The sequence below is a fragment of the Anabrus simplex genome, chromosome 2 (genome assembly GCF_040414725.1).
Source record: "Anabrus simplex isolate iqAnaSimp1 chromosome 2, ASM4041472v1, whole genome shotgun sequence".
NCBI lineage: Eukaryota > Metazoa > Arthropoda > Insecta > Orthoptera > Tettigoniidae > Anabrus > Anabrus simplex.
Genome location: NC_090266.1, coordinates 719,909,264 through 719,921,417, shown reverse-complemented (window position 1 = coordinate 719,921,417; position 12,154 = coordinate 719,909,264). Strand labels below are relative to the sequence as shown.

The window sequence follows — 12,154 nt, the reverse complement described above, 5'->3', positions numbered from 1 at the left end:
CACCGGAAGAGTACGGTTATAGTCTTCGTTCTACTTGCTTAACGTCGCACTAACACATCGAAGGCTTTCGGCGACGCAACGATGGGAAAGGGCAAGAATTGGGAAGATAGCGTCCATGGCCTTAAATGTAACAGCCCCAGCATTTGCCTGGTGTGAAAATGGGCAACTACGGAAAACCATCTTCAGGGATACCGACATTGGAGTTCGAACCCACTATATCCGGTACGCAAGCTCACAGCTGCGCGCTCATGAACGCACGGCCAACTGACTCATTAGAGAACTAAGTAATTGGTGTGAGGTGTGAAATTCCGTCATCACCTGCAACCCCGAAATGAAACCTTATGAAACTAATGTATACAATATTTGCAGTCATAACGTGCCAATCACACTGTCCCCGAAGGCCATGATGTAATTGTGTAATACTGCGCCTGCCTGGAAGGTATTCTGCCTTGTACCGAGTGAGTGGTTGCGTGGTTTGGGCCACACAGCTGTCAGCTTTAATTCGGAAGGTATCGTACTCTAATCCCATTGTCGGCACTCCTGAAAATGGTTTTCCGCGGTTTCCTATTTTCACACCAGATATATGCTAGGGCTGGGCCTTAATTAAGGCCACGGTCACGTCCTATCCGGTCCCGTCCCTTTGCGGTCCTGGCCCTTCCCTGTCCCATTGTCCCCACAAGACCTTTTTACAACGTGCTTTACGTCGCACCGACACAGACAGGTCTTATGACGACGATGGGGTAGGAAAAGCCTAGGAGTGGGAAGGAATAGACCATGGCCTTAATTAAGGTACAGCCCCAGCATTTGCCTCGTGTGAAAATAGGAAACCACGTAAAACCATCTTCAGGGCTGCCGACAGTGGGGCTCGAACCCACTCTCTTCCGGATGCAAGCTCACAGCTGCGCGGCCCTAACCGCACTGCCAACTCGCCCGGTGCCATAAGACCTACCTGAGTCGATGCGATGTATAGCAAATTGTAATTCTAAATGTAATGTACATATTCTGCCATGTGTACATCAGTAGTTCTTGCTTCAGCGCTCTGATTCTGATCAGAGGTCTGTTTCCGTGATAACGATTACACTATGTTGAATACGTGCATACTGCTTTGTGTTTAGTTAAATGATTGGTAACCTTCAAGTTGTGATACTGATTCTGGTGAATGAGGGGGATCCAGAATCACCAGGCGAACAACACGCCTCCAACAAACATGGACAGGTGCATTGCATGGGATTTGCGTTACCTACAGGAGCAACAAATCCACAACGGTGTTTTCATGCGGGAACGACAGATATTGTGTTGTGGTAGTGATGACATGACGGACACTTTATAGTGATACGCCGGGGACTCCAGCACTCAACGAAGCAACCATTTTAATTCCAATGAATCATGACCTCTCAGGGCGAAACAGAGAACGATCCGCGAACAGTTTTTTGAAAAAAATAATGGTAAATTATTTACGATAGTGTAAAGATTGCAAATAAAACCGTCGCAACAACTGTCTGAAAATTCAAGAGCTCAATGGAAAAAGTGAGATATTGGATAAGGCACTTGACAGTGGTGGGACGCAAGAACAGAGAAATGTTCAAATTCACGAGCATTTCTAGACCAAATTAAGGAACACGCGTGACGCAGGCCACGCAAGTCAGTACTGGCATTTGAAGAAATGGGCGAAACAAGCGGCTATCTTGCTGGACATTTCCACTTCTTACAATTTGATTTACGTCACACCGACACAAATAGGTCTTATGGCGACGATGGGATAGGAAAGGTCTGAAAGAGGGAAGGAAGCGGCCGTGCCTCAATTACGGTACAGCCCCAGCATTTGTACGTTCCCAAATTTTAAACCAGCAGTACTTCCTGACCAATTCAATGTCACTATAAAGTAACATCACATAATACCACAGGTTTGTTATACTTGACACGGATGTCAGAACGAGAACATTGGAGTTTGCACTCGAAATTACGGCTTCCTTTCTGTGAATGCAACCGATGCTAACCAAGTGTTCAGTACGGACAATAGTCTATGTGAGTGCCAATTCAGGTCACGTAGGACACTATCAAAAACCGAAGTAGAGAAGACTGGATCTGCTGTTCAAGGCGTTGCAGTTGCTATCAACTCGTCCACTAATCTAGTCCTTATTTACCTGTCAGGTCCACTCGCAAAAGAATTCTACGTCTGCTTTCAGGAAGCGTGTGGTAAATTTGTCAAACATATTTCAGACACACTACAACGTAACCAACCTCCGAGTACAGAATATTACTATACCACCAGTGGTAAGATATCAACAATTCTCGTTCTTTTCTGTATACGCAAGGTATTGGAACCGGAGCTAAAGGGGCCATAGGATCTATTGCTGGATGCATGGTCTGGCCAAAACGACAAATGCTTGTCGACCAAATCCTTCGATCACAAGGATGTAAATTTGCAGTAAATCATGTTACTAAAAACTACAAGGTACTGTCATTATCTTGATATTTCTTTCACCGGTACAAACTATTTGCGTAACCCGTTGAGGAATACATAGATCATGATGAAGAAAATGTCACCGCCTGCACCATAGAACCTTCATTTCCAAGTGGAATTATTTTGTAAGCATGCAGTTGAATGCACCAGTGTGCCAGTATAAGTTTCGCTCTGCAGGTAAGACGTCTGAGTACTGTACCGGTTACGACCTGTACATAAGTATTTTTTGAGTATAAATGACATTTAATTATCACGCGTAATGTTCTGAGCATGCCTGGTTTGTTTACCGTCAGTGGGGCAAGCAAGCGAGTGAAGGACAGCTGTGAGCTGTGACGTAGCCACAGGGGCAAGCTAGACTGCCCGCCCGTCACACCACGTGTTCCCAGCCTGGACTCGTATATTCTAGATTCCACGTCACATCTTCCGGAATGTTCGACGGGGAAATTTTGTAACTCCCGTAATAATTACGCTAGCGGCTTGAACGATATGTCGTCTTGTTTGGGATCACCTGAACGTCGCAATGCTCGAGTTTCAAGTAAATCCATCGAGGGATTCAGGAGATATTCAGTCAAGCCGTATTGTGACGTAGACGTCCCGGATCGAATAAAAGGAGGGCCCATTGTAGCCTGTTCACTCAGTTACAGCTGAGTAGTCAGCGTGGACACTCTCGCTGCTACTATCGTCGTGTAGTGACAGTCCCGACGAGGAACTCTGTAATTTTCTAAGTATTCATAAAGTGAACTTTTATTTTTTCCGAGTGTGGGAGAACGAATTCTTCCAAGTGCTCTCAAGTGGACTTGCAATATTTCGAGTGTTAAAGAACATTTTCTAAGTCTTCATAATTGAACTTACAATATTTACGGGAGTTCGATACTGGAATTTTTCCAATTATTCATGAAATGGACTTGTATTATTTACGTGTGTTAAATTCATAATTGGACATGTATTATTTACGTGTGTTAAAGAACGAATTCTTCATAAATTGAACCTGCAATATTTGCGAGTGTTAAGAGACTCATTCCTCTAATAAACAGTGATTTATAAACTTTGCTAGTGATGATCTCTGAATGTGCTCAAAGTTCCCGTAAGCATAAATTTGTGATTTTGCCGGTACTGGTTCAAAGACTTATAAACTTTGCCGGTGATGAACTCTAACTTCATTTAACGTCTTTAAAACATAAATTTAGGATTTCACCTGTGTTTATTCAAAGACTTGGATACCTTGCCAGTGATAGACTATAAATTTATTCATGTGGATGGACTTGTGTTTTTCGTCCATGTTCACTCAAAGACTTGTAGATTCGCCAGTGTTGATTCAAAACTTTATAAATTTCGCCAGTGATAGACTGTAAATTTATTCATGTGGATGGACTTGTGCTTTTTCTACATGTTCACTCAGAGACTTGTACATTCGCCAGTGTTGTTTCAAAACTTTATAAATTTCGCCAGTGATGAACTTTAAATCTATTCAGATTTTCATGTGGATGGACTTATGTTTTTCATTCGTGTTCATTCAAAGACTTGTACCTTCGCCAGGGGTGAACTTTAAATGTGGCCATAGTTTCATGAGAAGGGACTTGTGTTTTTTTGCCAATATTTATTCAGAGACGAAGACTTTTGCTAGCGGTGAACTCTGAAATTATTTATAATCCTCGTATACAGAGACATATGATTTTACGAGTGTTATATTTTGAAAGTCTTGACGAATAATAACCAGTGACTTCGCTAATAGGTTAATCACCCAATGTTTTTATGAACTCAGATTTATCAGTACTGCGAGTGACCTTGGAGACATCAACCCTCTCAGTCACATTGGACTGAGGTAGTAAATGATTATCTGCAACATCACCAGGATCATCGGGGTTCAACCTGGGCCTCGAAAGTTCGAGGCATCTCTACCTTCTACCAAGCCAGACAGTCCAGCCGCTTCTGTACGGAGTCCCTATAATCTTCTGGAACGTGTTCCAACCTGCTCGGCTTGGTTAACTGGAGAATCCGAGCCATATTATAAGACTATGTGGAAGACAACTTATATCTACCTGGAGGTGATGTGAAACTTCATGTCTTATATGAATAAACTCATGTTCAGTCAGAGTCAAAGTTTTCTTGTAGATAGGACCCTACCTCCTGTACCGAGCCCTAGCTACTAGTCACCCAGTTTTAGCCCTGAGAACTATATTCTAGCTTACTTTAAAATATAATCTGAGAGTCGGGCTCTTTTACCGGTACAGTACGAGTCACGTGACAGGCTACTTCCGTTCCGTAATGTGTTGGACATCACTTATTTTGCTCTTCCTGACATATATAGTACCCCCGATCGGGATTCCAGAGCTCGTGATGCGAGATGCAAATTAGTTTTCAGCACTGTCTTCTCGCACTATTTTACCACAATGTAGAAAGAGATGTGTATATGATCTGAAAACTGATATTATACGTAGTCTCTGCATTTGCGGTCTCATATTTTACAGGTACAGTGTGATTAGAACGTTATAACTACAAGCATTACTATAAGCCTTCTTTTAGTGGTTGCGAGTGGTTAAAATGCAACCATTTCACACCAGTTACTCTATTCTGCTTGTTAAATCCAGAAAGTTTCGTGTCAATTGTTGTCGAGAGGTCTGAAAGCTTCCCTTATGAGGTTACTCTGGTGAACACAGTGAGCTGATATTTCATAGCATAGGAATAACTGCAACTTGTTCACTCAACATGAAACAACTTCAAAACATCCCACCAGCAGGTTGTTAAAGGAAATTAAAATCATCAGGTGTTATCGTACCAACATATTGGAGGATGCAGTTTGACAAAACAACCTTATCTTCAGAAAACATTAAATTTGAAGTCTCCGTGTGCTTCAGACGGTAAAAATTGTTAATTGTCTATCGTATAATATCGCCACCTGAATTTTTAGGAAATTTGCTTTGACTATTATCACAAGGTACAAATATATATTACTCAGCTATATCCATTTATTGCGTTACATCAAATTTTCGCCACAAATCCAAATTTGAATAACATTTCACATCAGAATATGAATGGAATTTAGAATGTGTGTTACCCTAATTAGTTCGAGCAGGTGGACGATTAAACTCCGCACGTACTGTAGTTCCATAGTGGTATTCATTGAATACCATCTCTGAGTAATTTCCTAGCATCGTAATGATTGATGAGGATTGTTGTTATAATAATAATATTATTGAGTTCACGTCCCACTAACTACCTTTACGGTTTTGGAGACGCCGAGGTGCCGAAAGTTTTCCTACAGGAGTTCTGTTTAATCCACCACCACGACTCTGACTTATTTGAGCGCCTTCAAGATCCACCAAACATGCCAACTTGAGCCCAGGAGGCCAGCGCCTCAACCGTCTAAGCCCCAGATCCCGGCATGATTGTTGTTTAAGGGAGCCTAACTTCTAGTTCATCGGCCCCCTAACATCCTGGAATGAAGTAGAAAAAAATGTTGAACATATAATTTACGCTATCATATAACGTCATTTTAATGCTGCTGGTTTGATGAGACACCCGAGAGCAGGAAGTCCGTCCTGATAAAGGGCATTCACTATTGACAAGGTGTTCTCCATTGTAGCAAACTTGATGACCATGATGGTGTCGGCAACCTTCGATAAAGAATTTGGGTGCCTACGGAGATGCACCACACACCAGGTCAACTAGAAATTAAAGGACGATCAGAAAACATCATCGAGCATGAGTGCATGAAAAATTAGCTTTAACTGTATTGTCGTGAGTGCAGCGTGCTGTGTATTATAATAAGAATCTGAAATAATAATAATAATAATAATAATAATAATAATAATAATAATAATAATAATAATAATAATAATAATAAAAGACACCTCCGTACAGGCCATGAAGGCCCTTGGAGGAGTGGGAGGTAAAGGCTTCCACCATTGTTAACCGCGGCACGTGATGGGGTAGAGTGGTTAGCTCTACGCCCGGCCGCCTTTGCCCCAGGAATTAACCTGGTACTCATTTTGGTGTAGGCTGAGTGAATCTCAGGGCCATATGCACCTCCGGAAGTGGAAATCTCTTTTCTTAAATTTCCGACTTCCTGACGGGGATTCGAACCCACGTCCTTCCGGGCGAACCGAGCACGCCTTTACCGCCTCGGTCAGGCAGCCAATTATAATAATAATAATAATAATAATAATAATAATAATAATAATAATAATAATAATAATCTTTTTCTACCGCTTCTCCAACATCTGTGAGTTCGCGGTGGCGAGCTGTGTCGCGCATGTGGATCTGGCCCTGTTTTACGGCCGGATGCCCTTCTGACGACAACCCTATATGGAGGGATGTAATCACTATTGCGTGTTTCTGTAGTTGTTGGTAGTGTAGTGTGTTGTCTGAACATGAAGAAAAAATTGTTTGTACAAACACAAACACCCAGTCCCCGGGCCGGAAGAATTAATCACAGGCGATTAAAATCCCCGACGCGGCCGGGAATCGAACCCGGGACCTTCCGAACCCAAGGCCTCAACGCTCACCATTCAGCCATAGAGTGGGATATTAATAATTATAATACGATGATGGTGATGATGAAACTCTTCAGAAGGCATTAAATTTGAAGTCTCCGTGTGCATTAAACAGTGAAATTAATTTTTAATCGTCTGCCGTACAATAGCACCGCTGGAATCCGTGGGAAATTTACTTCGACTATTATCACAAAATACATTTTACTCAGTTACATAAATTTTTTGCGTTACATTGAATTTGTCAATTTTCGCCTTTCATTTCAACTATCTAGCTGAGTACATAATTTAGAGGTTGACTTTAATATGATACATACATCTTCATTATAAATAGCCATAGAGTTCAGCTTTCCAATCCTGTTTGTAAGTTGGAACACTTGGACCCTGACGTTCTCCGGTGTGGCAGCCAGGTGTCTCGTCACACATAGCCCGAGTGCTCCGGCACCAGTCACACACGGACTGAGTATTTAACTGAGATTTCTATTTAATTTTTTTCATGCTAGAAGCAATGTAGTGCTCCTTTCAGTTCAACGGTCGTTAACCTACTCTACCTGAGTACAAAATTCAAAGGTTAGATTTTAGTATGATACATAAGCTACATCTTCATTATAGACAGCCATAACACCCGAGCGAGTTGGCCGTGCGGTTAGGGGCGAGCAGTTATGAGTTTTCTTTCGGGAGATGGTGGGTTCGAACCACACTGTTGACAGCCCTGTAAATTGTTTTGCGTCTTTTCCTATTTTCACACCAGGAAAATGCTCTGACTGTACCTTAATTAAGGCCACGGCCGCTTCCTAAACACTCCTACCTCTTTCCAATCACATCATCGTCATAAGACCTATGTGTGTCGGTGCGACGTAAATCAACTTGTGAAAGAAACCAGCAACAGCGTTCAGTCTGCAACCCTTTCTGAATAAACTATGTGCCGCCCCAACCCTTAGTTTGCGAATTCTTCTTCTTTTTCTACCTCTTTTCCGACACTTGTGGGATCGCAGGTGCGAACTGTGTCGTGCATGTGGATTTGTCCCCGTTTTACGGCTGGATGCCCTTCCTGACGCCAACCCTATATTGGGGATATAATCACTATTGCGTGTTCCTGTGGTGGTGAAGAGGAAAGTGCTGGTACAAACACAAACACCCAGTCCCCGAGCCAGAAGAATTAATCGGAGGCGATTCAAATCCCCGACTCGGCCGGGAATCGAACTCGGGGCCCTCTGAACCAAAAGCCTCAACGGTGACCATTCAGCCAATGAGTGGGACCCTTAGTTGGCGACTATCCCCGTGAAATTCCTTAGTCCCACTCCCGTTACCCTTAAATCGTTAAAACTCAGTCTAACTATCGTCGTGATTCTATTGTCTTCTATTAATTCCTCACGTGGTCTTTATCTTCTGATTAGGAGAACTTTTCTGCCTTTAATCCCATAAGTTTAAATCAGAAACATTCTCAATATTTCCATTACTACCACTTCCAGTTCATCAATGAAATATACAACTTCCAGTTTATTCATAAAATAGTCGCAGTCTACAGACTTTTAGTTTCCGTACAGCGTAGTCAGTCTTAAGAGAAAGCGATGTAATGATAATTTCATCCAATAACTCGCTTCAATCTTACCAGAACACCGTTGATCGCGATTGTGATATTCCTTCATTCGCTTTGCTACGTATTCATTGAATTCCACTTACTCGACCACCATCTTTGGAGAATGCTTATCTTAGGTACTGTAATTGAAATGACTTACCTGTTCCAGTTTCGTATTCTCTGTATGACATTCAGTACTTTTACTGTCTTCCCAACTGACATCACTTTAATTTGGAAATTCAAATATTTATATCATACTCGCAGCATTTCTAGTGCATTAAATTTTCTTAGCTTATTTTTTTTTTTTTTAAATTCCGTGTTGATATTTTTTAGCCTGGTGCAGCCGTTGTATGGGAGACAATCCGACGAGGGTGGGACTCATCCGCCGTGAATAGGTTACTGCGTGTTTTTGTAGTGGCGGAAAGTGTTGTATATGGTGTGTGAGTTGCAGGGATGTTGGGGACAGTACAAACACCTAGCCCCCGGGCCAATGGAATTAACCATTTAAGGTTAAAGTCTCCTACCCGGCCGGGAATCGACTTCCGGGGCACTCTGACCAGTAGGCAACTACACTGTCCATTCATCTAAGGAGCCAGATAAATGAACCTATGGAAGAAGAAATAATGTAGACTTATACCAGTAGACTCCTTACCTTAAATTCTTGTACATGCTGGAATGAACAGCCTGGCCATTTTCATCCATCCCAATCCGCTCAGTGTAGACCCACGTGCCTCCAACCTTCGCCGTCAGTTCGAACACTTGGAAGCTGAATTTATCTGGTCTGGCAGCAAGGTGCCGCGCCGCACATAACCCGGCCGCTCCAGCACCAATCACACACACGGACAGAGGACTCATGTTCTATTCTGCACAGCGAGCAGTAGCGTCTGTGGAAGAACCCAACACACCGCTTAATTTACAGTAGTATTTCAAGTGATGGCCTTATAGACTAGAGAGATAACAACGAACGAGAAGCCTTATATTATATTCTTATCTGACATTCTTAGGTTTCAAAACACTTCTAGATATTACAGTGGAAGCAGATGCACGATCAAGGATGACAGGTCCTTGAGACTGAAAGCAGGAATACGTACAGGAAATAACATATCTTAATGTGAGTCACTAGTCAGTAGGAAGGAGTTCAAATTGTCCTAATGAGTGATCTAATATTTCTGAGGCAAGAAAAAGAAAGCTCGAAGTCTGATTTCATGCAAACACACCTGAAACCGGGTCCATTAAAGTGAAAAATAGTATTCAATGTGGTGTTACACTCATGCAACATACCTTACAGGGGCAAAGTTGTACATAAATCATTTTAGACCAAATATGTAAATAGTACAAGAGTTGGCTGAATGGTCAACGTAGTGGACTTTTTCATAGGGCGCTAGGTTCTATTCCCAGTCGAGCCGGGGATATTCCCTGTATTTCATTAATTCCTCCAGTTCGGAAATGGTTATTTGTGATCGTATTAATACAAAATTCATCTACACACAACATATGACACTACCAACCACAACAGCAAATTCATCCCTCAACTTAGGGTTAGCAACAGGAAAGATATCCGGCTGTAAATCTAGGCATTATCGACATTAGGGCCAACCTCAGATAACTGGGAAAATGCCAGGGAAGAAGTAGTAGTAAACAGTAGCTGAGCGTATAAAGGTCAAGATAATGCATAATGAACACTGTTTTATTTCGGTGGCACTCCTTTACTTCCTTGACATAATCACCAAAGTTATTAAAGCGTGTCTTGTAGCGTAGAATTAGTTTCTCCTCTCACTGACAAAAAAAAATGGTGTTCTGCTCGTTCAACCGTTTTACCATGTTTTCTTTCACTTTGTCGTCTATGGAAAATTGTCTGCCCTAATGTTGATGGATAACTACTCCGGTCTTCGTCTTTCATAGCCGTTTGGCTTCATTTTCGCACCGGTTTAGCAGTAATCACTTTCTCCCAGGAAAAATACCGTTCGTAATCCTTCCTATAACTTGACAAATTCCGCGTTTTCTGCCTCCTGAAAACAGGTAACTGCGTGCGACTCCTCCCATCATCATTCGTTCGGTACCTTCACCATCATACAACTGCTAATTCGCCACGGTTCTTTTTTCTCCGACTTGCGCACATGTTCGCCATCAATCGTTGGAACTACAAACTAGTGGATACATACATTTTAGCGAGCTCTGTTTCATTGTTCCTGTGCAATAAAATACGAACATTTACTTTTGTATTACCCTCGTATATACCATGAAAGTGTCCGATTCAATGGCTAAACGGTTAGCGCGCTGGCCTTTCAACAGCTCCTTCACACCGATCAGTGGTCGGAAGGAACAGTTTGCACAGGATGTACCCGGAAAAGTGGATTGGAGAAAGAGGCCTTGAAACATGACGACAGGATCATCTGGCATTACTCTGCAGTATTATTGAAATGAAAGGAGCTAGGTGCAGAATTCAAAGAGCCCAATCCTTTTACAGCTGCTCGCCACTCAAGCCGTCGGCACCTAATGCCATGCACGTCGCAATATGCATGAGTATATCTTCGGCAATGTGCTCAAATTTGCATTAACGTAGGATGGACCACTGTGAGCAGTTGCTTTATTAATCAGCTAGATTTGGATCGAGAAATCGGATGTTCATCCACAATCCCTTCGCACCTCCTGCTATAATAGCTGACTCCACAATAAATAGCCTTTTAAGAGCTGTCAAATATGACAACATTGTAGAGTACGTTGAATAGGATAGGCGATAATAATTACTTCTGCTGTTCATTATCCAGATGCTATGATGACGACATCAGCAGACATTTAAAACTACCAGTTTGCTCTTAAGCCTTTATTTTTGCCCCTCATATAGGATTTAAATACACACACACATGTCAAAATTTATGGGACAGGGGTGTACGATCGTACCAAGTGCCAAGTGCAGCAACCCATCGTGGAGAAATTATGACTCATGCCGTATGTGCGGCTACTCACAGCCTCCTGCTGTTTGTAGGTGCAGGGTCTTTGTTGTGAATGGACTACACCTCCACATCCCATAAATGTTCAACAGGGTTCATATTAGGCAAACGAGGTGGTTAAAGTAGTCGTGAAAACTCTCCATAACGCTCCTTGAACCATTCCTTGACAACTTGGGCCTGATGTTACGGTGAATTACTCCGCTGGAATATCTCATCGTTGTAGGGGCAGCCCAATGTAGCAGTCACTGGTCAACGATCTGTTCAGGAGGATCAGCGGATCCAGCCCATACCATGCGAACACAACTCACACCATTATGGAGGTATCACTAGCCTGTATGACGGCCTAGTTGACAAGGGAGTCCGTGGGTTCATGGGGCCTGGGCCATAACCAAACCCTACTATCAGCTCGAAACGACCGGTACAGTGACTCATCAGATCAAGCTACATGTCACCAATCTTCCAGCGTCCAGTTAGCAACGTCACGCGCCCAGGTGAGACGCTGTACTCGGTGCCGTTGTGTTAACAAAGGCACTCTGTTAGATCATCTCTTCCCACATTCCACTGGCGTTAGAAAACGCTGTATTGACCTGTTGTATATGCAGCTGGTACCTCCTGCATTTAATGTGGATGTGATTTGAGCATATGTGGCTACACTATGACCACAATAATT

At 42.6% G+C, this 12,154-nt stretch overlaps 1 protein-coding gene across 3 annotated transcripts in view; it reads right to left on the bottom strand.

The window, feature by feature from the left end:
- The window catches only part of LOC136863066 (uncharacterized), a 2,241,269-nt gene that overhangs the window by 1,268,120 nt on the left and 960,995 nt on the right, over nucleotides 1-12,154 (bottom strand). For all 3 annotated transcript variants that reach the window (XM_067139397.2, XM_067139396.2, XM_068225847.1), the window contains one exon: nucleotides 9,186-9,417. In XM_067139397.2, coding sequence (XP_066995498.2) covers nucleotides 9,186-9,388 — 203 coding nt within the window. In that variant the 5' untranslated portion in view covers nucleotides 9,389-9,417. The remainder of the gene's footprint in view (nucleotides 1-9,185; nucleotides 9,418-12,154) is intronic.